This window comes from Calidris pugnax, unplaced genomic scaffold (assembly GCF_001431845.1).
Source record: "Calidris pugnax isolate Ruff unplaced genomic scaffold, ASM143184v1 scaffold107, whole genome shotgun sequence".
NCBI classification, from domain to species: domain Eukaryota; kingdom Metazoa; phylum Chordata; class Aves; order Charadriiformes; family Scolopacidae; genus Calidris; species Calidris pugnax.
Window position 1 is genome coordinate 3,494,888 of NW_015090901.1, and position 21,764 is coordinate 3,516,651.

A 21,764-nucleotide genomic window follows, 5' to 3' on the forward strand; every position below is an offset into this window, starting at 1 on the left:
TGTAGCCTCTGCTGTCCCCTCTCCAGCAGTTCCCTGTCCTTCTGGACCTGGGGAGCCCAGAACTGGTCCCAGTGCTCCAGCTGGGGCCTCCCCAGGGCAGAGCAGAGGGGCAGGATGACCTCCCTCCCTCCACCTGCTGCTCACACTCTTCCTGATGCCCCCCAGGATGCCACTGACCTTCTTGGCCACCAGGGCCCATTGCTGGCTCCTGGGCATCCTGTTGTCCACCAGGACTCCCAGGTCTTTCTCCTCAGAGCTGCTCTCCAGCAGGTCAGCCCCAACCTGTCCTGGTGGGGGGGGGTATCCCTCCCCAGGAGCAGCACCCTGGACTTGTCCTTGTTGAATTCCATCAGGTTTCTCTCCAGCCTCACTGATAGAAGCCTCCCTGACAGCCCTGCCACAGGTCTGGCCTTGGCCTCTGGGTGAGCTGACCTCTGTTCTTCTCTTGCAGATGGTTTTGGGAGGGGGACAGCTTTTCCAGTCCCAGCAGGACCTGCTGCACCGCACCTCTCCCCTGCTGCTCTCCTACTACCTGATCAGGTGGGCCAGCCAGCGCCTGGCCTCCGACGTCCCCGTCGACACGCTGTGAGTCTCTGCCCTGCCCCTTCTCTCTCCAAACCATTGTAAATTCCCTCTAAATCCACCTGAAATGCCCTTCCTGGTATGAAAAGCCGGTGGTTGCTGGGGGAGTATCGCTCCAGGAGTCAGCTAGTGCTGGGGAGGGTTGTTTTTTTTTGGTTTTTTTGTTTTTTCCTGCCATGTTTCGAGCTGACTCTTTGCCTTGTGCTAATTCTGCCCTGCCAGGTCTCACTGTTCTGTGCCTCTTGCCTTTTCCTTTGAGCAGTGGGAGTCGTTGGAGTGGAACAATGAGCGCAATTAAAGCAGGAGGCGGTTTGTTGGCTCTTGGCTGACGGGGCTTTTTCTTTCTTCTCCAGGGAATCTAATCTGCAGCATCTCTCCGTGTTGGAATTAGCAGACACCGCTGCTCTGACACCCCATAAACTGGGTAAGGTGTCCACAGCTCATGGCTTTCTCTTATTTATGCCTCCTGCCCTCTGGGTCTCTGCCACCTGAGGGAAACCCTTCACCTGGGGAGCTAATGGAGCGCCTGGTTGAGTGACCCTGCTTTAGGTGGAGATGTTTTTTGGTGGACAGCCTGACAAACAACAACAAAACAAAGTCTCTCGTAGCCTTGGACTCAGACCAGAGACGTGGATCTCATTTTCAGCCTGAGGAGGATGGAAAGGCCTCGCTCAGCCAAACCTTCTTAATTCTGAGCCCAGGAATATCAGCCACGCTCCCCTCCGGCTCCCAGGGGCCGTGGTGGGTCAGAGCAGGTCTGTCCTGCTCACTGCTCACTTCCAGAGCAGGAAGAGCCGCTCGGGGAAGTGAGAGAATGCAAAAATACTTCCCAAAAAAACAATACTTGTGCTTCCCAAGGCTTTTTTGCAATTTAAATGGGAGCGTTGCTCACAGCCAGTACCTCTAGGGGGGAAATTGCAGCTGGTGATTCGTTTTTTTTTTTAAGAGTCTTGCTGCAAAGCCGTGCGCTTTGGGTTACAGTCGTGGGGGAGAATCTAAGGCGACTTAATTAGGAGGCTGCCTACCTTGAAGTGGTTACAGAGGGGAGGTGGTGAGAAAAGACATGGGAAGGAGCCTGCTGTGACATGTCTGGGTGGCATTTTGAGACCGAGACGCTTCAGAGGGAGCTGAGAAAACCCGGTGACAAAGAGGCAGCGGTGCCACATGTTGAGGGGCTGTGAGATGGGGACGAATTTTACTCCTCTGGCTGCCAAGCCCGGGGCATCTCTGTGCTCTTTGTAAAAGCAGGCTGTGATCTTCAGCCTCCCAACTCTCCCTCCACGAGAGTCTCGGCTCAGGAGGCGGTTGCCTCGACGTAAATGTCAGCGCCTGAAAGCACAACTGAAAACATCCTTTGTGTGTGCTGGGGTCGTGGGTTAGTTCTTGGCTGGCTCCTGAGGAGAGTCCTGTTTGGCTGCAGCCTTTGGGGGTGTTGGGGAGGGGGGGGAAATATGTGAAACGTAAGGGAAGATGGAAAAGGAGGTGGCAGCTTGGGGAGAGGCGTTGGGAACAGTTAGCTGATGGGGAGACTGGGGGCTCAGGGGGCTGGAATGAGGAGAAGGAGGCATTTGAACCAAGCCAGATCAGCAATCCCTGCCTGGAAAACCCTCAGCCGTGCTGGAAAGCTCAACTAGAGAGAGAGAGCACAGCCCTTTTTTCTGTTCTTTTTTTTTTCTTTTCTTTTTAATGTTATAATTGAGTTGTGGTTAATAAACATTGCAGCATGTGTCTCTTTGATCTCTTGCTACTCCCTCTGACTTAACCAGACGGCAAGAGAAATCCAAAACCAACAAGCTGGGAGTATTGAACCTGTTTATTGTTTTGTTCTGCCTTAATCCAGGCTGAGAGAGTTGGGGGGGTTCAGCCTGGAGAAGAGAAGGCTCCGGGGAGGCCTTCCAGCCCCTTCCAGTCCCTCAAGGGGCTCCAGGAGAGATGGGGAGGGACTCTGGATGAGGGAGGGGAGCCCTAGGAGGAGCTGGAAGGGTTTGACACGGAAAGAGGGGAGATGGAGCTGAGATGTGGGGAAGAACTTGTTTGGTGTGAGGGTGGTGAGAGCCTGGCCCAGGTTGCCCAGAGAAGCTGTGGCTGCCCCATCCCTGGAGGGGTTCAAGGGCAGGTTGGAGGGGGCTTGGAGCAACCTGGTGTGGTGGGAGGTGTCCCTGTCCAGGGCAGGGGTTGGACTGGATGGGCTTTAAGGTCCTTTCCACCCCAACCATTCTCTGAATCCGTGATGTTTGGGCTGATGAGCACAGCACAGTGCAGAGAGCTTGAGGCGTTTTGTCCCTTCTTTCTCAGTGTTTCTTCAATTTCTCTTTTCAGTGTCTGGCCCTCAAACCATTGTGGAGCTGTTCTTCCAGGAGGTGGCCAGGAAGCACATCATATCTCGGCTCTTCTTGCAACCGAACGCCTCTTTGGCTGAGACCAGTTTGAACTGGCCCCACCTCATCACGGCCATTGTGGCTGAATTTCTGCCGCTCCTGTATCCTTGGCTCTAACCCCGCTGTGAGGTGCTCGCTCTCCCCGGGGCTGTAACCAAGGGGGGAGCTTTCCAGTACCTGAAGGGAGCCTACAGGTCCGTGATGTCTGGGCTGATGAGCACAGTGTGGTGCAGAGAGCTTGAGGCACTTTGTCCCTTCTTTCTCAGTGTTTCTTCAATTTCTCTTTTCAGTGTCCGGCCCTCAAACCATTGTGGAGCTGTTCTTCCAGGAGGTGGCCAGGAAGCACATCATATCTCGGCTCTTCTTGCAACCGAACGCCTCTTTGGCTGAGACCAGTTTGAACTGGCCCCACCTCATCACGGCCATAGTGGCTGAATTTCTGCCGCTCCTGTATCCTTGGCTCTAACCCCGCTGTGAGGTGCTCGCTCTCCCCGGGGCTGTAACCAAGGGGGGAGCTTTCCAGTACCTGAAGGGAGCCTACAGGAAGGCTGGGGAGAACCTGTTTAGAAAGGCCTGCAGTGACAGGACGAGGGGCAATGGCTTCAAGCTGGAGGGGAACAGATTTAGACTGGAGATGAGGAGAGGGTTCTTCACTGGGAGGGTGGTGGAGCACTGGGACAGGTTGCCCAGGGAGGTGGTTGAGGCCCCTTCCCTGGAGATACTCAAGGAGAGGCTCGACGAGGCCCTGGGCAACCTGGTCTAGTTGGGGGTGTCCCTGCTGACTGCGGGGGGGTCGGACTAGATGGCCTTTGGAGGTCCCTGGGCAATTCTATGATTCTAGGATTTCTCTACGGTGTGGCAAATTGTGCAAGGTTGCATGGAAGCTCCATATCACATCCTATTCCTGAGGCTGGGAGCATCCGTGGGCCTGCAGGAGGAGGGTCAGGGCTAACAGAGGGGCTGGGGTGGGCTACAGAGCTCTTGGCAGCTGGGACTTAGTCATCTCCACCCCCCCAAGCCTCACGTGGTTCCAAAATCAACATTTCCCACACCCGAATTTCCAAGGCAAGTCTGAACAAGTGACTGCTGCTGGCGTTAATGGGATTTGTGGGCATTTTGAGATTTGGCAGAATCCACCCCGTTTGGGTGCACGAGAAAGGCTTAAAGTCAAACAGCTCAAATCCTCTGAGCTCTGGCAACTTGAACTTGGCGAGGGGCGACACCGGGAGATTTGGAAGGGGAACGAGGTTTGGGCAGTTGGAGATTAGATGTACTAATGGTTTGGTTCTAATATGGACAAATCTTATTACAGAATAATGACTTTTATAAAGAGCAGTTTAATCTTCTCTCCTTTCCCCCCCCCAAAACTGAGCACAAGAGGCACGTGCTGACTTTCCAACTGGTTCTCTGGGCCCTCTGGATTGTCCTCTTTTCCTTAACCCTGGCTCAGATGGCCCAGCAATCCTGGTTTCCTCTTCCCCGAGTGCCTGATGGGGAGCTGTCAGTACACCCAGCTGCAGGTGAGTACTTTGGGAGCTGAAATGGGGGGAAAAAGAGCAGGAATGAGTGCAGTCTCTTTCCACACATGGATTTCTTTGACCAGCACAGGGGTGTGATGCAGCATGAGCTTCGGGTGCAGCCCCCCTGTCTCTGCTTTGGAAAATCCACTCAAAACATCATCTTTCCAGTCGTTGGAGTTTGTTCTGCTTTCCCCTAATTGCTGCTCTCTGAGCTCAGAAGCGATCTCGTCTTCCCAAGTGCTCTGCTCCCCTCTCTCCCTTCTGGAATTGAAGGGCTGGGAGTTTGTCCTGGAGGTGAAACGGGCTGAAAGGAATTATTTTTTTGGAGAATTGTTAGAAATCTCTCTTAAAACCATCACAACATCAGTGCAGTGAACAAATTGGAAGGTAGCAAACATCTTCCATCTTCCTCTCGTTCCCTCTAGCATCCACTTCTGCTAAAAGAAGGGCTTTTTGCTAAATATTTCCTACCTAGAAAATCCTGCAGAGAGAGAGAATGATTTAAGATGGTTGTCTCATACATTTCCTCTTTCATCTGTTTTTTTCAAGAAAATCCAGGCATAAATGCTCAGGGTTATTCCATACCCTTTTGGAGGAGGAGTTTGGTGCCCCAGGGCTTGTCTGAGAGCGTGACACCATGTGTGGAGCTTGGTTAAGTAGCACAGCAAGCCCAGAACCTGATAGTTAATTAGCTGCTGTTAGTTAGCTGCTGATGTACCCGTAGCCCTTTCTGCGGTACCATCGCAAACCTTGCCCGTGGGACCAGGGATTGGAAGGCTGTCTGCCACCCAGCAGCAGAAATACTCTTTCAGGAGGGCTCATCGATTTCTTAAATGTCCTAACTAGCAAAAAACAATGGAGGAAACATCCATCCTCTTTCCATCCCTGGCTGTGCTCCTAAAATCTCAGTAGCAGCGAGTGAACTGGTTTGGTTTTTTTTCTGGTGTCTCCATAAACCGCTGTAGAAAGCAGCCCTGAGGAAAGGGACTTGGGGGTGCTGGTGGAGGAGAAGCTGGACATGAGCAGGCAGTGGGCAGCTGCAGCCCAGAAGGCCAATCCCATCCTGGGCTGCATCAAAAGCTGCGTTGCCAGCAGGTCCAGAGAGGGGATTCTGCCACTTTACTCTGCTCTGGTGAGACCTCACCTGGAGTATTGTGTGCAGGTCTGGAGCCCTCAATAGAAGAAGGACATGGACCTGATGGAGAGGGTCCAGAGGAGGGCCACGAGGATGATCAGGGGCTTGGAGCACCTCTGCTCCGAGGACAGGCTGAGGGAGCTGGGGGTGTTCAGCCTGGAGAAGAGGAGCCTCCGAGGAGACCTAATAGCAGCCTTCCAGTCCCTGAAGGGAGCCTACAGGAAGGCTGGGGAGAGCCTGTTTAGAAAGGCCTGCAGTGACAGGACGAGGGGCAATGGCTTCAAGCTGGAGGGGAACAGCTTTAGACTGGAGATGAGGAGAGGGTTCTTCACTGGGAGGGTGGTGGAGCACTGGGACAGGTTGCCCAGGGAGGTGGTTGAGGCCCCTTCCCTGGAGATATTCAAGGAGAGGCTCGACGAGGCCCTGGGCAACCTGGTCTAGTTGGGGGTGTCCCTGCTGACTGCGGGGGGGTGGGACTAGATGGCCTTTGGAGGTCCCTTCCAGCCTGGACAACTCTATGATCCTATGATTCTATTTCAGACTGGTGTTTCTCTCCACTCTCTCTTTGGGGCCACAGAAGCTGTAGCCGCTTGTGCTCTGGTTCTGAACTGCAGGATTTCTCCTCTGAGGAGCCGTCTGAGCCGTTCCGTTCCCCGGCTGACAGCAGTCCTGGGGGCACGCAGGGCTGGGCAGGCTGTTATTAACCAGATGGTTTATTTCCCTGCACTGAGCAGAACCTTTTATTCTCGCAGTCCCTCACACCTGGGGGCTGAGTTGCTCTCTTTTATCTCCACGTTGCCGCTGAGAAGAATCTGCAGCCAGCTTTTTTGAGGCAGGAAATGCCAGGATGGTTTTTGGGCAGCGTCGTTCTTCCTTCCTGGCATGTGTGGGCTCTGGTGGCACGAGCACGCTCTGAATTTCCTTCGTGTGTCGGTTTTGCTCGGCTTCCTCCCGCCTGAGGAGATGGGAAGAGCCTTTTTATCTCTGCAGGAATGGGCTCTTCCTCCTCCTCCTCCTTCCTGCTACCTTCTGTTAACGCTTCGTGATCCCAGTCGGTCACGTAAACTTGGATTAAGTGCCTTGACCTCAAGGAGCTAACACCAGATTTGCTGTCGGTGTGAGCAGGGTGACCCAAATAGAGGTGGAGATAGAAGGAAGCTCCTGGCAAGTCGCAGGCAGGCACGGAGAAGGGCTAGTGACCAAAGCACTGGCCTGGGATGAAGGCCAAACCTCTCCTTGGAGCTTATTCCACCCAACAAGCTGCTGAGCGAGCCTTGAGGTGGGATTGATGGGTTGTAGCTGGCTAATCTGGGCAGTGAAGCTCAGAGGATGCGTTGCCACGTGGCTCGTAGTGGACCCGTGGCTGGGGCAGGGGAGGTGTAAAGATGCAGGTGTGGCTGGTGGGACCTTGGCTTTACCACCAGGTCCTCCTCTGCCTGGAGGAAAGAGACCTGGGGGTTCGAGTTGACAAAGGTCTGAATATGAGCCGGCCGTGTGCCCAGGGGGGCAAGAAAGCCAATGGCATCCTGGCTTGTATCAAAAATAGTGTGACCAGCAGAAGTAGGGAGGGGATTGTGCCCCTGTACTCAGCACTGGGGAGGCCACACCTGGAGTGTTGTGTCCAGTTTTGGGCACCTCAATCCAAGAGAGATCTGGAGGTGCTGGAGCGAGTGCAGAGGAGGGCAACGGAGCTGGTGAAGGGCCTGGAAGACAAATCATATGAAGAGCGGCTGAAGGAGCTGGGGCTGTTTAGTGTGAGGAAGAGGAGGCTGAGGGGAGACCTCATCACTCTCTACAACTACGTGAAAGGACACTGTAGAGAGGTTGGTGCTGGTCTCTTCTCACAGGTAATTAACAATAGAACGAGAGGGAACGGCTTCAAGCTCCAACAGGGGAGGTTTAGATTGAACATTAGGAAGGAATTTTTCACAGAGAGAGTGGTCGGGCATTGGAACAGGCTGCCCAGGGAGGGGGTGGAGTCCCCATCCCTGGCTGTGTTTAAGGGCCGTTTAGATGCAGTGCTGAGGGACATGGTGTAGGGGAGGACTTTGTAGAGTAGGGGAGATGGTTGGACTCGATGATCCCAAGGGTCTCTTCCAACCTAGACCATTCTATGATTCTATTCCTCCTTCTTCTGTGCTGAGTCCCAGGGCCCTGCTGGTGGGACATCTCTGCTTCTCCAAGTAGGAAGAGCCCAGGCTGCTCTCCCAGCCATGAGGGACGCCAACTTTTGAGTTTCCATCATGCCTGGTAGCTGCTGCTTGTTCGGTGATGACACTTTGCAGCCCTTTTATTATCCTGACGGAGCAGGCACGGGGCCAGGTTGTGTCATGTCGCCCTGGCCGGTGTCCGTGTGGTGCCTTTATTTGTGGTGTGTCCTTGGTGACACCATCTGTAATCCGTGGTCTTCCTTGGCTGCTTTCCCTTTTCTGCCCAAATAATGCTCTTTCACCCCTGTTTTGCCTGTTCTCCTGCTGCCTTCACACACTCACGCTCCCGTTCAGGCTCTGTGAGCACCAGGGTGATGTTTCCTCAGCAATTCCCACCAGCAGGATCACAGTGGTTGTAGAGAACATTGCATCTGATTTTTGGGGGGGATGTTGGGTGCTGTTTCTGAGGTGTTCTGTACAGACACTGGAGCTGTTTGGAGCAGGTTGTTTCCTGAGAGCACGTGGGGGATGCACGAAGGGAACTTTAGGGCTGGGGAAACCAGTCCTCAAGCTGGAGGAGTGGGATTTGTGTCAGCACTGCAGCTAAAAGGGCCACCAAAACAGTGTTTTGGTGTTAGAGACCACACTCTTCCTCTGGAACTGGGTGCCTGCAGGTCACCAGCCAGTGCTGGCCTGAATCCTGACTCCCCTTCCTCCTCTCCTGTAGGAATACATCCGCCTGCTGCAGCCCTGGTGCCACGTCAACATGGGCTCCTGCTCCTTCATGATGGGCCGGTGCTACCTCGTCATGGGTGAGGGACACAAGGTAAGTTCCTCAACTTCTAATGGGATCAGGGAGCTTTTTTTTCTTTGGGAGGGTGGAAGCACCAGCCTTATTCCTTCTGTGCAAGTTGAGAAACTTCCATCTCGAGCTCTGCTTCCAAAGAATGGGCTGGGAGTAGGATGGTGGGATGTGCTCCTGGGGAAGTTCTCGTGAGCTTGGGGCCAGCAGGTCTCAGCTCCCGGAGCTGGAAGGGGCAGCACCATCCTGTCAGTGGTATGACAGGCTGGGAGGGAGCACACAAGCTGTTTTTTGGTCTGCTTCTAGGCTTTGGACTCTTTCTGCCAAGCCGCCTCGGAGGTGGGAAGAGAAGAGTTCTTGGACAGGCTGATCCAACCCGAGGAGGGGGAGATGGTCTCCTCTCCACGCCTGCAGTACTACAACAAGGTATGGCTGAGCCAGCCCAGCTTAAACCATCCTGATCCAGTAAATTGGCACCAAATCCTTCCACACACACACTGTCAGGAGAGAAAATTCCTGCTTCATCCCCAGCGTTTGGGGAAATGACCCGAGACTCGGAGAACACATTTTTTGGGGGAGGTGAAACCTCAGTGTGGTCTGTTTACTTCCCTTGAGGGGTGGTGCCGAGGTGACTACGGCATGAAAGCTGGGTACTTTCCACCTCTTTGTCTCTGAAGAGCAGAGGACTTTGTTATCCTGCAGAAAAAGGCAGGGTGAGATCCAGGCAGAAGCCAGACACGTCCAGGCGGGATGTAGAGTGCTGCTTAAGGGGAAGGTTATTAAGCTTGGAGGCAAATTAAAGCTAATGTCTTTAAATTGAGATAGGATCTTTCCTCTTGCATAATGCTGTAATTCAGACAGGCTGGGAGCTTGGACCTGGGCTCATCCTAAGGGATTCCCTGATGTTAAAATCCAGAAAACACAAGGATTGTCAGGTGTCCTTGGAGAGGGAATGTCTCTCCCTAACACATCTCTGTGTGTGTGTCCTTGGGGACAGAATCATTTACCTCTGTCACAGAATGACAGAATCTTCTAGGTTGGAAGGGACCTCAAAGATCATCTTGTCCAACCGTGTCGTGGGGCTTTACTGGAGCCATCAAGGCTAAAATGTTTCAGAAAACTCACATGTGCAGGGATGAACGTTGTGCTGGGGTTTGCTTCAGACCTCTGCAACTCACCCAAATCTTCCCTTTTTCAGTCTCAGAAACACCGGGAAAAATCTTCAGACTGCTCTTAGGGTTATAGGGGCAGGAGAAGCTCTTAAAAAACAAACAATGAACGTCTTCACCAACCCAGCAGGTCAAGGGAAGTCGTTCTCCCCCTTCGTGGGGCTTTACTGGAGCCATCAAGGCTAAAATGTTTCAGAAAACTCACATGTGCAGGGATGAATCCTCCAGGATTTATAGCCTGGGCCTGTTGCGCTGGGGTTTGCTTCAGACCTCTGCGACTCACCCAAATCTTCCCTTTTTCAGTCAAATGGCTTAGAAACACTGGCAAAAATCTTCAGACTTGTTGTCTTCTCCAGGTTCTGCGCCTGCTGGACATGGTGGGGTTACCAGAGCTGGTCATCCAGTTGGCTACCTTGGCTATCATGGAATCGGCCGATGACTGGAGAAGCCAGGTAGGGGTCACTTCTGCATCGAGGTGTTTCTTCAGGGAGCTTAGAGGGGAGGTTTTTGGGAGTTGTGTAACTCCAACCGTGCCGCTTAGTGCTCTTTGGTGTTTCCAGGCTACTTTGAGGACTTGCATCTTCAAACACCACTTGGATTTAGGACACAACAGCGAAGCATATGTGGCCTTAACCCAAAACCCAGATCCGAGCAGGTAGGTGACGGTGACAGCTTCGTGCCTTTACCCTCCCATGTCTCGGAGGTCTGTGTATTGATTCCTCCATCAAACTGAAAGGAGGATGATGATTTAGGGCAGGACGTGGCTGCTGCGTTGAGAAGGGGGTGTTTTAAAGGTGTGTTTAAAAAAGGTGTAGTTCATTTTTGTAAGAACAGCTGGGACTGGCACTGTCTCAAAGGAGGAAACTTGGAGGAGAGGAAAAAAGGCTGATTAAAGGAAGAGCCAAAAAAGTGGCTAAAGCCAATGGTTGAAAAGCTTTAGGGTTCTTTGGCACCGCTGCAGCCAGCGCTAGAGTGTTGTCTTCTCCAGGTTCTGCGCCTGCTGGACATGGTGGGGTTACCAGAGCTGGTCATCCAGTTGGCTACCTTGGCTATCATGGAATCGGCCGATGACTGGAGAAGCCAGGTAGGGGTCACTTCTGCATCGAGGTGTTTCTTCAGGGAGCTTAGAGGGGAGGTTTTTGGAGTTGTGTAACTCCAAACGTGCCGCTTTGTGCTCTTTGGTGTTTCCAGGCTACTTTGAGGACTTGCATCTTCAAACACCACTTGGATTTAGGACACAACAGCGAAGCATATGTGGCCTTAACCCAAAACCCAGATCCGAGCAGGTAGGTGACGGTGACAGCTTCGTGCCTTTACCCTCCCATGTCTCGGAGGTCTGTGTATTGATTCCTCCATCAAACTGAAAGGATGATGATGATTTAGGGCAGGACGTGGCTGCTGCGTTGAGAAGGGGGTGTTTTAAAGGTGTGTTTAAAAAAGGTGTAGTTCATTTTTGTAAGAACAGCTGGGACTGGCACTGTCTCAAAGGAGGAAACTTGGAGGAGAGGAAAAAAGGCTGATTAAAGGAAGAGCCAAAAAAGTGGCTAAAGCCAATGGTTGAAAAGCTTTAGGAGTCCAGTCAGTTTAATTTCATACAGAAAAGACTCAGAGTTGAATTTTTTGGCTTGAATACCATCTGGGAAGTGAACTGGGTAGAGGAAGCTTCCCTCCAGCAGTGGAGGATGTGACGAGCTGGAATGGACGCTCGGAGGAGAAATAAGAATGTGTTTTAATTGAGGATGAAGACAATCTTACCAAACAGAGCTGGGGGGTGGGGGGGGGGGGAGACTTCCCACCCGAGAGACCTTTGCAGAAGAATCTCTGCCGGCAGGATCTCTATTTCCAGCGCCAGAGGAATCTGAAGGGACTTCTTGGTTGTGAGCCAGAAAATGAAACCCTCAGGAGGCTGTCACAAAGCAGCATGTTCCAGGTTGTGCTTTTTTCTCTCTCTCTCTCTGCAGGCAGCTGGACTGTCTACGCCAGCTAGTGGTGGTTCTCTGCGAGAGGTCCCAGCTCCAGGACCTGGTGGAGTTCCCCTACATCAACCTTCAGAACGAGGTAAACCCTCCCTTAATGAGGTGACCCTCCCGTACGAGGTCACTGGCCTGTGCTAGGAGGAAGCAGGGGGCACAACCCTTGCCTTTAAAGTGTTTTTTTGAGCCTCTTGCCTGCTGCAGGTCGTGGGGATCATCGAATCTCATGCTCGAGCTGTGGACCTGATGACCCACAATTACTACGAGCTGCTCTACGCCTTCCACATCTACCGCCACAACTACCGCAAGGGTAAAGCTCCTTATTCCCTGCTCATTTCCCTGCCAGGGATTTCTGGGCTCTTGGCCTGATGTATTCCCCTTTTTTTTGACAGCTGGAACGGTGATGTTTGAGTACGGCATGCGCCTGGGCCGGGAGGTGCGGACGCTCCGAGGGCTCCAAAAACAGGGAAATTGTTTCCTGGCTGCTATTAACTGCTTACGGTTGATCCGCCCGGAGTATGCCTGGATAGTGCAGCCAGCCTCGGGGGCCGTGGTAGGAAACATGGAGCTTTGCTACGAGCTACCAACTGTTGGGGGGACACTTTTGGGAAAGAGCTTCCAAAACTCTTCCCAATGGGATAAACAGAGATGTTGGCCAACTTAGTTTGTCTCCCTCGTCTTCTCGCCCAGCGGAGATATCGGTCCTTTCCGTCCCTTTTGTCTCCTTGCCCCTTTTTGGGGCAGGGTGGAAGCAGGACAACTTAAGAGAGGGGATGTGGTGCATATGTGTAGGAATATATCACCTTTTGCAGCTGGAAAAAATCTTTCTGGAGAGTCTGAACAGCTGGAACACTTGTCAAAAGGGGAATTACTGTAACACACAGGTTGTGTTTCAGATCAGTTTGCGGGGAGGTGGTGACCGTAGCCCTGCTGGCTAATGCCATGCTGTGTTTCTGATGACCAGAGATAAGTGTAACCTGAACTGCCAAGGGGTTGTGTGGCTTCTCCTGATTCCAATCAAGGCTTGAAATGGAGTTTCAAGTGCTGGGGCTGTATCAAATCAAGGCATAAATGTTCTTTCTGCTTTTTCCTGCAAGTACGAACGCCCCGGAGCGTCCCCGAAGAGGAGCCACGACGGGGAGTGCATGGCTGTTCCCAGTAAGTGCCCAGTTCTGGTGTTTCCTCCTGTCAAAGAGCAGCCTCCCTGAGCCTGGGAGAGGGCTGATGGCAGCTCCCTCCTCTGTCACATCAATAATTTGGGGGATTTTAAGGTAATTAACTCTCCCAGTGTTAGCATCGCAATACGCTCTAACAGCTTTTCCCTGAGGAGCTGCACACTCACTCCTCTGAGGTTTGGTGACTTGTCAACGCTTCTTTTGGTGGAAATAACTTGTAACTTCAAGAAATAGCTAAAAAGAAAAAGCCTTTGTGAGACAATTTCTAGTTGTTTCAAGGCTTTTGTTGATTGTGCTCTCGGAAACCCTGCTGACGTAGCCAGTCTCGGCTGGTGAGGTCTCTGCTTTGTGTCTGCCAACGTGCAGGGGTCCGGTTAGACTCGTAATCCTCGGCGTTACAGTAGGGAAAAATTAAGGTCAGGTATTTTTAAAACAATTATTTCTGGCTGAGCTCCTCTGTAGCATATGCCTGGCAGCAGCTCTTCCCAAACCTGAGATCACATCTTTAATAGAGGAGGGAGCGGGAGGGTTGTAGGGGGGGAAGCAAAACCTGACCCCTCCTTTGGTGATTTCTGCGATACCATCCTTTTGGGCTGGCAGAGGGGGGTGGATATTGCCCACGATGCCCGAGGAGCCCTTTTTTAAAATGCTGAGAGCCCCCTTTTTCTGTCCCATCTGTCGCAGCAAGTCACCAAATCGAGATCCTGGAGCTGGAGGATTTGGAGAGGGAGTGTGTCCTGGCGCGGATCCGCCTGACTCTGGTGCAGCACGACCTGTCCACAGCGGCCGTGGCAGGTAAGAGGGGCCACGGCGTAGCCCCCTCTCATATCCCCCAAGCTTGGTGCTAATTACAGCACTCTCAGTCGTAGCTCAGGTGAGGAAGCAGCAATTTTGTTTTCAGAGACCAAACCGGGAGCTGTCAGGGACTGTTCAATTCGCCTCCCAGGCAGGAAATCTTGCCACCCAGTTCAGCAGCTTTGGAGAGGCAGATTTGTCCTCTCCAATTTTAAGTTTTCCACCATTTTTTGGCTTTGCCAAGCTCTGGTGGTGCTCTGCAACGCGAGGCTGGGTCATGAGTTGGGACAAAGAGGTGTCTTTTTGTCTGGCTGGAAATTGCCCCCAGATGAAGTAGAATTAGAAAACCCTAGAAAGAAAACACTTGATGCAAGACTTGAATTATGGTCCTGGACAATCCTGCTTCACAGCACAGTGTTAGTTTATCAGTTGTTCCTTGTCGGGGAACAGAAGGCTATGACTCTCCCACTCTGACCATGTAAAGTATGTTCTGCTGCTCTCTGATATGAATTATGCAACTTGTACACGTTTTTTTTCCCCTTGAAGTACCAGGAGGAGGTGATTTCCCAGTGGGAAAAGAATGGAAGAGCTGGTTTGAGGGTGAAGTGGAGATGCAGGGAGCTGAGTGCTGCAGTTTCATCTCTCCTCCTGCCTGTGCTGGCAGAGCTGGTGCCTTGGTCACTTGGCTACAGGCCTTTGGGTCCCTGCTGCTTTTCCTGGTCCTTCTAGGGGTGGGTTCTGAGCTCCTGAGATGCTCCCAAGTCCAAGAAAGCCTCAAGCTGTCCCACAAGAATCACTGGGCCATCAGCATTGTGTGGGATTAGACCCCAGTAAGCACTGGGGTGAGACTGGGGGAGTCTCTGACTTGGTCCTCCCTCCCTGCAGGCAACTCTACGCCCGAGGAAACGGTTGCTCTCCTGGTCCGGGCCGGTCTCTTCGACACCGCCGTCACCCTGTGCCAAACCTTCAAGCTGCCCCTGACACCCATCTTTGAGGGACTCACTTTCAAGTACGTATGAGCTTCTCCTGCCATCCCAGGGGACACGTGGCAGGCGAGAGGCCACACTGTGTGACACTCCCCAGGGCACGGCTTGTGGCTCCTCGGGGTCAGGAGCCAGCGCTGGCCTGAGCTGGCCGCTCGCCGTGGCTCCTGGCTTAGAGTTTTTGAGGTGGAATTTGCTCTTCACGCCTGAAAATGAAAAATAAGGGAGCCTGGCTGAGCAGGAAGGGATCGGGGAGAGGCTTCTCCCTGGTCTCAGGGGAGAGAGCTGGCATCTGAGCTGACATCATAGAATGGTTTGGGTTGGAAGGGATCTTAAACCCCTGCCCAGTGCCACCCCCTGCCCTGGGCAGGGACACCTCCCACCAGACCAGGTTGCTCCAAGCCCCCTCCAACCTGCCCTTGAACCCCTCCAGGGATGGGGCAGCCACAGCTTCTCGGGGCAACCTGGGCCAGGCTCTCACCACCCTCACACCAAACAAGTTCTTCCCCACATCTCAGCTCCATCTCCCCTCTTTCAGGGTCAAACCCTTCCCCCTCTTCCTAGGGCTCCCCTCCCTCATCCAGAGTCCCTCCCCATCTCTCCTGGAGCCCCTTGAGGGACTGGAAGGGGCTGGAAGGTCTCCCCAGAGCCTTCTCTTCTCCAGGCTGAACCCCCCCAACTCTCTCAGCCCCCCCTCCCAGCAGAGGGGCTCCAGCCCTCCCAGCATCTCCGTGGCCCCCCAATCATCATCTGGAGCCCTTTCTGGTGGTCTGGCTCCTGGCACGCTCCTGCTGGTTGCCCAGTGAGCTGCTTACAGAAGATTTGCTCAAGCTGTTGAGAGCTTCACAGAGCCCTTGCTCTTATGCCTGATCTCCTTGTTGGCCGTTTGCTCTCATCCCTCGTCTCTAACCCCAGGATTCCTTTTCTCTCTGTGCTTCCAGAAGATCTGTTGTGCCTCCAGAGTTCAGGAGCTGTTTCGTGCCAACACCAGTGTCACTTTTAATTCCTCTCTGGCACTTAGAGCAGCTCAGAAATCACTCGAATGCCCTTCTTTTCCTCCCAAGCCAGCTGATTTTGTAGCTGTCTCTTGAGAATAGGCCTTTGAGGGGTGGCTTTTGATGCCAGCAGCTGTGAGGAGGCAGAATCCCAGAATACTATGGGCTTGGAAGGGACCTCTGGAGATCATCTCCTGCCAGAGCAGGTCCACCCAGAGCAGGTCCCACAGGAACGTGTCCAGGTGGGGTTTGAATGTCTCCAGAGGAGACTCCTCCACCTCTCTGGGCAGCCTCTGCCAGGGCTCTGCCACCCTCACAGGAAAGAAGTTCCTCCTCATGTTTAGGTGGAACTTCTTATGGTCCAGTTTGTGCCAGTTTCCTCTTGTCCTGTCCCTGGGCACCACTGAGAAAAGCCTGGCCCCATCCTCCTGACACCCACCCTTTCAGTATTTATAGGTGTTGATCAGTTTCCCCCTCAGCCTTCTCTTCTCCAGACTAAAAAGCCCCAAGTCCCTCAGTCTTTCCTCGTCAGAGAGATGCTCCAGGCCCCTCATCATCTTTGTAGCCTCTGCTGTCCCCTCTCCAGCAGTTCCCTGTCCTTCTGGAACTGGGGAGCCCAGAACTGGTCCCAGTGCTGCAGCTGGGGCCTCCCCAGGGCAGAGCAGAGGGGGAGGATGACCTCCCTCCACCTGCCTGTCACGATCTTCCTGATGCCCCCCAGGATGCCCTTGGCCTTTTTGGCCTCCGGGGCCCATTTCTGGCTCCTGGCTGCTGCAGAAGACACCCCACCTCTCTCCCTGCTCTGTCCTGCAGGTGCATCAAGCTGCAGCTGGGAGGGGAGGCGGCGCAGGCCGAGGCCTGGGACTGGCTGGCAGCAAACCAGCTCTCCGCGCTGGTCACCACCAAGGAGTCCAGGTAGGTCCTTGTGTGGGGTAGGGAGGTGTGAAGAGCAGGTCTGCTTGTTATCAGGGGGTCATTTTGGGGGGAGAAAAATCCTCACAGAGAGTCACAAACTCATAAAACCTACTTTAGAGGACGGGGAAAGGGGGAGAGCTGCTCTTCCCTGCTGTCCCCAGCCTGTTCTGCTGGGCTTTGGGGACAACACCTTGAAACCTGGGCACCGTGAGGTTGCTCCTGGAGCACCTGGTGGCCCCTGGAGCACATGGTGGCCCCGTGGGGAGCAGCAGGGGCTGCTGGCACCAGTTTCCCAGGGGAATTCTTGGCCTGGCAGTGCCACAGATGAAGCCTGGCGGCTGCTGTCATCCTATTTGGAGCGTCACCCCTCCCAGAACAGCCTGTACCATCGCTGCGTCATCAACAAGCTCCTGGCACACGGGATCCCTCTGCCCAACTGGCTCATCAACAGCTACAAGGTGAGAAGAAGGGGAGGGAGAGAGTGTGTCCCCCCACCCCCCGCTGTCCCCAAGCTGCCAGATCATCCCAGCTTCTGCTACGGTCTGAGGAAAACCCACAACAATTTATTATCATTTGGGCAATTTTTTTATATGAGCTCTCCCCACCCGGGAAGGGGAATTGGGGAAAAGCAAGGAAAGATGAGAGTTGAAATATAAATAGATTTAATAGGATAAGACTAAATAGTTAACATGAATAGCACTAAAGACCCAATATTGATCCCAATATCGATATAAAATACATCAGGACTATCCCCAGCCCCTTCCATCCCAGGAAGCTGGTCCCTCCCAGCAGGGACAGCCCATGTGGGACCCTGTGAGCGCTGCGGCTTCAGGAGGAAGGGAAGGGCTCAGGGCTTCAGCACCGGGGCAAGGAGTTCTCAGGGTGGCAGCCACCAAGGCAGAGAGAGAGGAGAACTCAGCAAAATTCCTAATTTATATTGAATGTGCCACTCATGGTATGAAATAACCCCATTGGTTCAAGTGCCTGGGTCTCGCTCCTCCTCATCCCCACACCTGGTGAGCTCCAAAACACCAAGACCTTGAATCCCACACCCCAGAGCTTCACCAGTTCAGACCTTAAAGTCTTCCAAAAGTGGATTCTCCCCCAACGTTAGAAGACACACCAAGACCTTGAATCCCTCACCCCAGAGCTTCACCAGTTCAGACCTTAAAGTCTTCCAAAAGTGGATTCTCCCCCAACGTTAGAAGATAAATTAGTCCTGTATCACTCAACCCAGGACAAGTTTCCACAGGCACCTCCTCGTCACATCCTTCCCCCCCCACCCCATCCTTCCCATTCCCAGCTCCCAATCCATGCTGGGTTCTTTGTGCCTGTTACTGGGGTTCAGAGCTGGTTCCTCTGGGCGTCGTGGTGGCTCCTGGATTGTCCCCAACCCCTTTATTTTCTTCCAGAAAGTGGATGCTGCTGAGCTTCTGCGTCTCTATCTGAATTACGACCTGCTGGAGGAGGCGGTGGACCTGGTCCTGGAGTATGTAGATGCTGTGCTGGGCAAAGGCCACCAGTATTTTGGGATCGAGGTGAGCTCCTGGGATGGGGTAGGGACTGTTCCTCAGGGCAGATCCCACCTGGAGTTTGGGTGTGGTGTTGTGTCCCCAACTTGGGTGTTGTGTCCCCAACTTGGGTGTTGTGTCCCCAACTTGGGTGTTGTGTCCCCAACTTGGGTGTTGTGTCCCCAACTTGGGTGTTGTGTCCCCAACTTGGGTGTTGTGTCCCCAACTTGGGTGTTGTGTCCCCAACTTGGGTGTTGTGTCCCCAACTTGGGTGTTGTGTCCCCAACTTGGGTGTTGTGTCCCCAACTTGGGTGTTGTGTCCCCAACTTGGGTGTTGTGTCCCCAACTTGGGTGTTGGCGCTTCCAGGAGGAACGGGTGTGGATAACCCACCCTAGAGGCGAGGAGACCCTTTAGTGGGACCAGTAGGACAAGCAGATGTTGGGATATGGAGGTTCTTCCTTGTGGTGGCTGTGGGGAGGAACGTTCCCACACCCAACAAGAGGGTTCTTCTCCCCTCCAGTTCCCTCTCTCTGCCACGGCCCCCATGGTGTGGTTGCCCTACACCGCCATCGACCAGCTCCTCCAGGCGCTGCGGGAGAGCACCACCAACCATCACAACATCGTGGTAGGTCTCATCACAACGTCACCCCGAGGAAAAGGGGCTGAGGGGAGTGTTCAGGGGGTGGCTGGGAGCACCCCAAGGTGCTAGGGGAGAGCGGGAATGAGGTGGGACAGGATGTGGAAGCCACTTGACACTCACTCTGTCCCTCGCCCAGCTCTATCAGAAGCTGCATGAGAAGATGGAGGACTATCAGCAGAAGGTCAGCGTGGCCACCCGGGATCGCCTCTACCGCCGCAACTAGCCCTGTTGGCCACCATCCCACCATTGGCCACTGTCCAGGACAGCGCTGGCTCCAGGTGACATCCCCAGGAGCCACTACTGTCCCACCCCGCGCTGGCTCAGCCCCTGGGGCTGTTTTTAGTCATTTTTTTTGGGGGGTGGTGGCACCTTCAGCGTGTCACCTCCTTGTCCCCTCCTGAAGGGAGGGGTGATGAGTGACAAGCAGAGCTCTGGGGTGGTGTCACCATCACCAGGGGGATGGGGGGTCCCCTCGCTCTCGTTCCTGTACCATACGCAGCAGCTTTCGCCGTCTCTTTTTATTTATTGTTGTGGTTTTTTTGGATGAAACTTTAATAAAATCGAAGCGTTATTAGAGGTCTGCCTCGGGACGGGGGGTGCTGCCCCCCAGCACCCCCGGGGGGGCATGGACAAGGGGGGGGACTTGGGGGGCTGGAGGGTGAAGCACCCACAGCCCTTTTTGTGTAGGGGACTCTATAGACTGCTATAGGGCAGTATGGATCTTTAGGGCTGAGGAGGGCAGCTTGCTATAGGGCCAAGGGGCAGGACTGCCCTATAGCCCCAGATATATGGGGCTGAGGGGCAGTGCTGTGCTATAGGATGGAGCTATAGCCCCCCCCAGGCGTAGTGTGCCCTATAGGGTCACCCCAGCCTGAGGGGTGGGGTGCTATAGGGTAAGAGGGGCCTATAGCTCCTAGGAGTGGTGCTATGCTATAGGATGGAGCTTATAGCCTTAGGGCTGCACCATGCTATGGGGCAGGAGGGGGCTATAGGCTCCAGAAGTGGAACCGAGCTATAGGGCAGGATGGAGCTATAGGTTCCAGGGGCAGCAGCCTGCTATAGGGCAGGACCATCCTATAGAGCAGGAGGGGGCTGGAGGCTCCAGGACGGTTCTGTAGGGGAGGAAGGAGTCTATATGCTCCAAGAATGGCACGGTGCTATAGGGTAGGATGGGCGCTATAGGGCTGGGCAGAGGTTTAGGCTCTTAAGGGCAGCACCCTGCTATAGGGCAGGACCATTCTATAGGGCAGGCGGGGGCAATAGGCTCCAGGACCATTCTATAGGGTAGGAGGGGTCTATAGGCTCCGGGACCATTCTATAGGGCAGGAGGGGTCTATAGGTTCCAGGACTATTCTATAGGGCAGGAGGGGTCTATAGGCTCCAGGACCAGGCTATAGGTTCCAGGGACGGCACTCGGCTATAGGGCGGGAAGTGTCTATAGGCTCCAGGACCATTCTATAGGGCAGGTGGGGGCTATAGGCTCCAGGACCATTCTATAGGGCAGGAGGGGTCTATAGGCTCCAGGATCATTCTGTAGGGCAGGAGAGGTCTATAGATTTCAGGGGCAGCACCCTGCTGTAGGGCAGGAGGGGTCTATAGGCTCCAAGACTGTTCGATAGGGCAGGAGGGATCTACAGGCTCTAGGACCATTCTATAGGGCAGGAGGGGGCTATAGGTTCCAGGACTATTCTATAGGGCAGGAGGGATCTACAGGCTCTAGGACCATTCTATAGGGCAGGAGGGGGCTATAGGTTCCAGGACTATTCTATAGGGCAGGAGGGATCTACAGGCTCTAGGACCATTCTATAGGGCAGGAGGGGGCTATAGGTTCCAGGACTATTCTATAGGGCAGGAGGGATCTACAGGCTCTAGGACCATTCTATAGGGCAGGAGGGGGCTATAGGTTCCAGGACTATTCTATAGGGCAGGAGGGATCTACAGGCTCCAGGACCGTTCTATAGGGCAGGAGAGGTCTATAGATTCCAGAAGCAGCACCCTGCTATAGGGCAGGAGGGGTCTATAGGCTCCAGGGGAAGGCGGGAGCCCTACACGGGGGAAGGGGGGGCGGAGCTTGCTGGTAGTCCCGCCCCTTTACGCCGTGACGCACGGGCGTGGCCCCGCCCCCTCTCCGGACCAGCACCCTGCTATAGGGCAGGAGGGGTCTATAGACTCTATGGGCAGCACTCTGCTAGAGGGAAGGAGGAGTCTATAGGCTCCGGGACTATTCTATAGGGCAGGAGGGATCTACAGGCTCCAGGACCGTTCTATAGGGCAGGAGAGGTCTATAGATTCCAGAAGCAGCACCCTGCTATAGGGCAGGAGGGGTCTATAGGCTCCAGGGGAAGGCGGGAGCCCCAGGCTATAGGTTCCAGGGACGGCACTCGGCTATAGGGCGGGAAGTGTCTATAGGCTCCAGGACCATTCTATAGGGCAGGTGGGGGCTATAGGCTCCAGGACCATTCTATAGGGCAGGAGGGGTCTATAGACTCTAGGACCAGCACCCTGCTATAGGGCAGGAGGGGTCTATAGACTCTATGGGCAGCACTCTGCTAGAGGGAAGGAGGAGTCTATAGGCTCCGGGACTATTCTATAGGGCAGGAGGGATCTACAGGCTCCAGGACCGTTCTATAGGGCAGGAGAGGTCTATAGATTCCAGAAGCAGCACCCTGCTATAGGGCAGGAGGGGTCTATAGGCTCCAGGGGAAGGCGGGAGCCCTACACGGGGGAAGGGGGGGCGGAGCTTGCTGGTAGTCCCGCCCCTTTACGCCGTGACGCACGGGCGTGGCCCCGCCCCCTCTCCACCGCGCACGCGCGGCCTCATTTCCCCGGGAGGCGCCGCTCCCGCCGCCTCCTCCGCCGCCGCCATGGGGAAGAAATCCCGCTCCGCGCCGGGCCGCCGCCCCATCCTCCAACTCTCCCCTCCCGGTCCCCGCCGAGACGAGGCGGCGGCGGCGGTAGCTCCGGTTGAAGGAGCCGATTCGGCTTCCGAACCCGGTACGAGGGCGAGCGGGAGGAGGAAGAATAAAAAGGGGGGGGGGGG

At 54.3% G+C, this 21,764-nt stretch overlaps 2 protein-coding genes across 2 annotated transcripts in view; both read left to right on the top strand.

The window, feature by feature from the left end:
- Positions 1 to 19,298, top strand: part of NUP160 (nucleoporin 160kDa) — a 52,265-nt gene extending 32,967 nt beyond the window's left edge. The window contains exons 18-34 of the mRNA XM_014948900.1: positions 2,902 to 3,061; positions 4,411 to 4,480; positions 8,493 to 8,591; positions 8,874 to 8,993; positions 10,093 to 10,188; positions 10,297 to 10,391; positions 11,698 to 11,794; positions 11,914 to 12,019; positions 12,102 to 12,262; positions 12,807 to 12,867; positions 13,569 to 13,679; positions 14,565 to 14,688; positions 16,471 to 16,572; positions 16,889 to 17,030; positions 17,985 to 18,110; positions 18,605 to 18,709; positions 18,861 to 19,298. Of these exons, the coding sequence (XP_014804386.1) occupies positions 2,902 to 3,061; positions 4,411 to 4,480; positions 8,493 to 8,591; positions 8,874 to 8,993; positions 10,093 to 10,188; positions 10,297 to 10,391; positions 11,698 to 11,794; positions 11,914 to 12,019; positions 12,102 to 12,262; positions 12,807 to 12,867; positions 13,569 to 13,679; positions 14,565 to 14,688; positions 16,471 to 16,572; positions 16,889 to 17,030; positions 17,985 to 18,110; positions 18,605 to 18,709; positions 18,861 to 18,947 (1,862 nt within the window). The 3' untranslated portion in view covers positions 18,948 to 19,298. The remainder of the gene's footprint in view (positions 1 to 2,901; positions 3,062 to 4,410; positions 4,481 to 8,492; positions 8,592 to 8,873; positions 8,994 to 10,092; positions 10,189 to 10,296; positions 10,392 to 11,697; positions 11,795 to 11,913; positions 12,020 to 12,101; positions 12,263 to 12,806; positions 12,868 to 13,568; positions 13,680 to 14,564; positions 14,689 to 16,470; positions 16,573 to 16,888; positions 17,031 to 17,984; positions 18,111 to 18,604; positions 18,710 to 18,860) is intronic.
- A 2,244-nt stretch (positions 19,299 to 21,542) lies between these two features.
- The window catches only part of FNBP4 (formin binding protein 4), a 17,143-nt gene continuing 16,921 nt past the window's right edge, over positions 21,543 to 21,764 (top strand). The window contains exon 1 of the mRNA XM_014948783.1: positions 21,543 to 21,718. Coding sequence (XP_014804269.1) covers positions 21,589 to 21,718 — 130 coding nt within the window. The 5' untranslated portion in view covers positions 21,543 to 21,588. The remainder of the gene's footprint in view (positions 21,719 to 21,764) is intronic.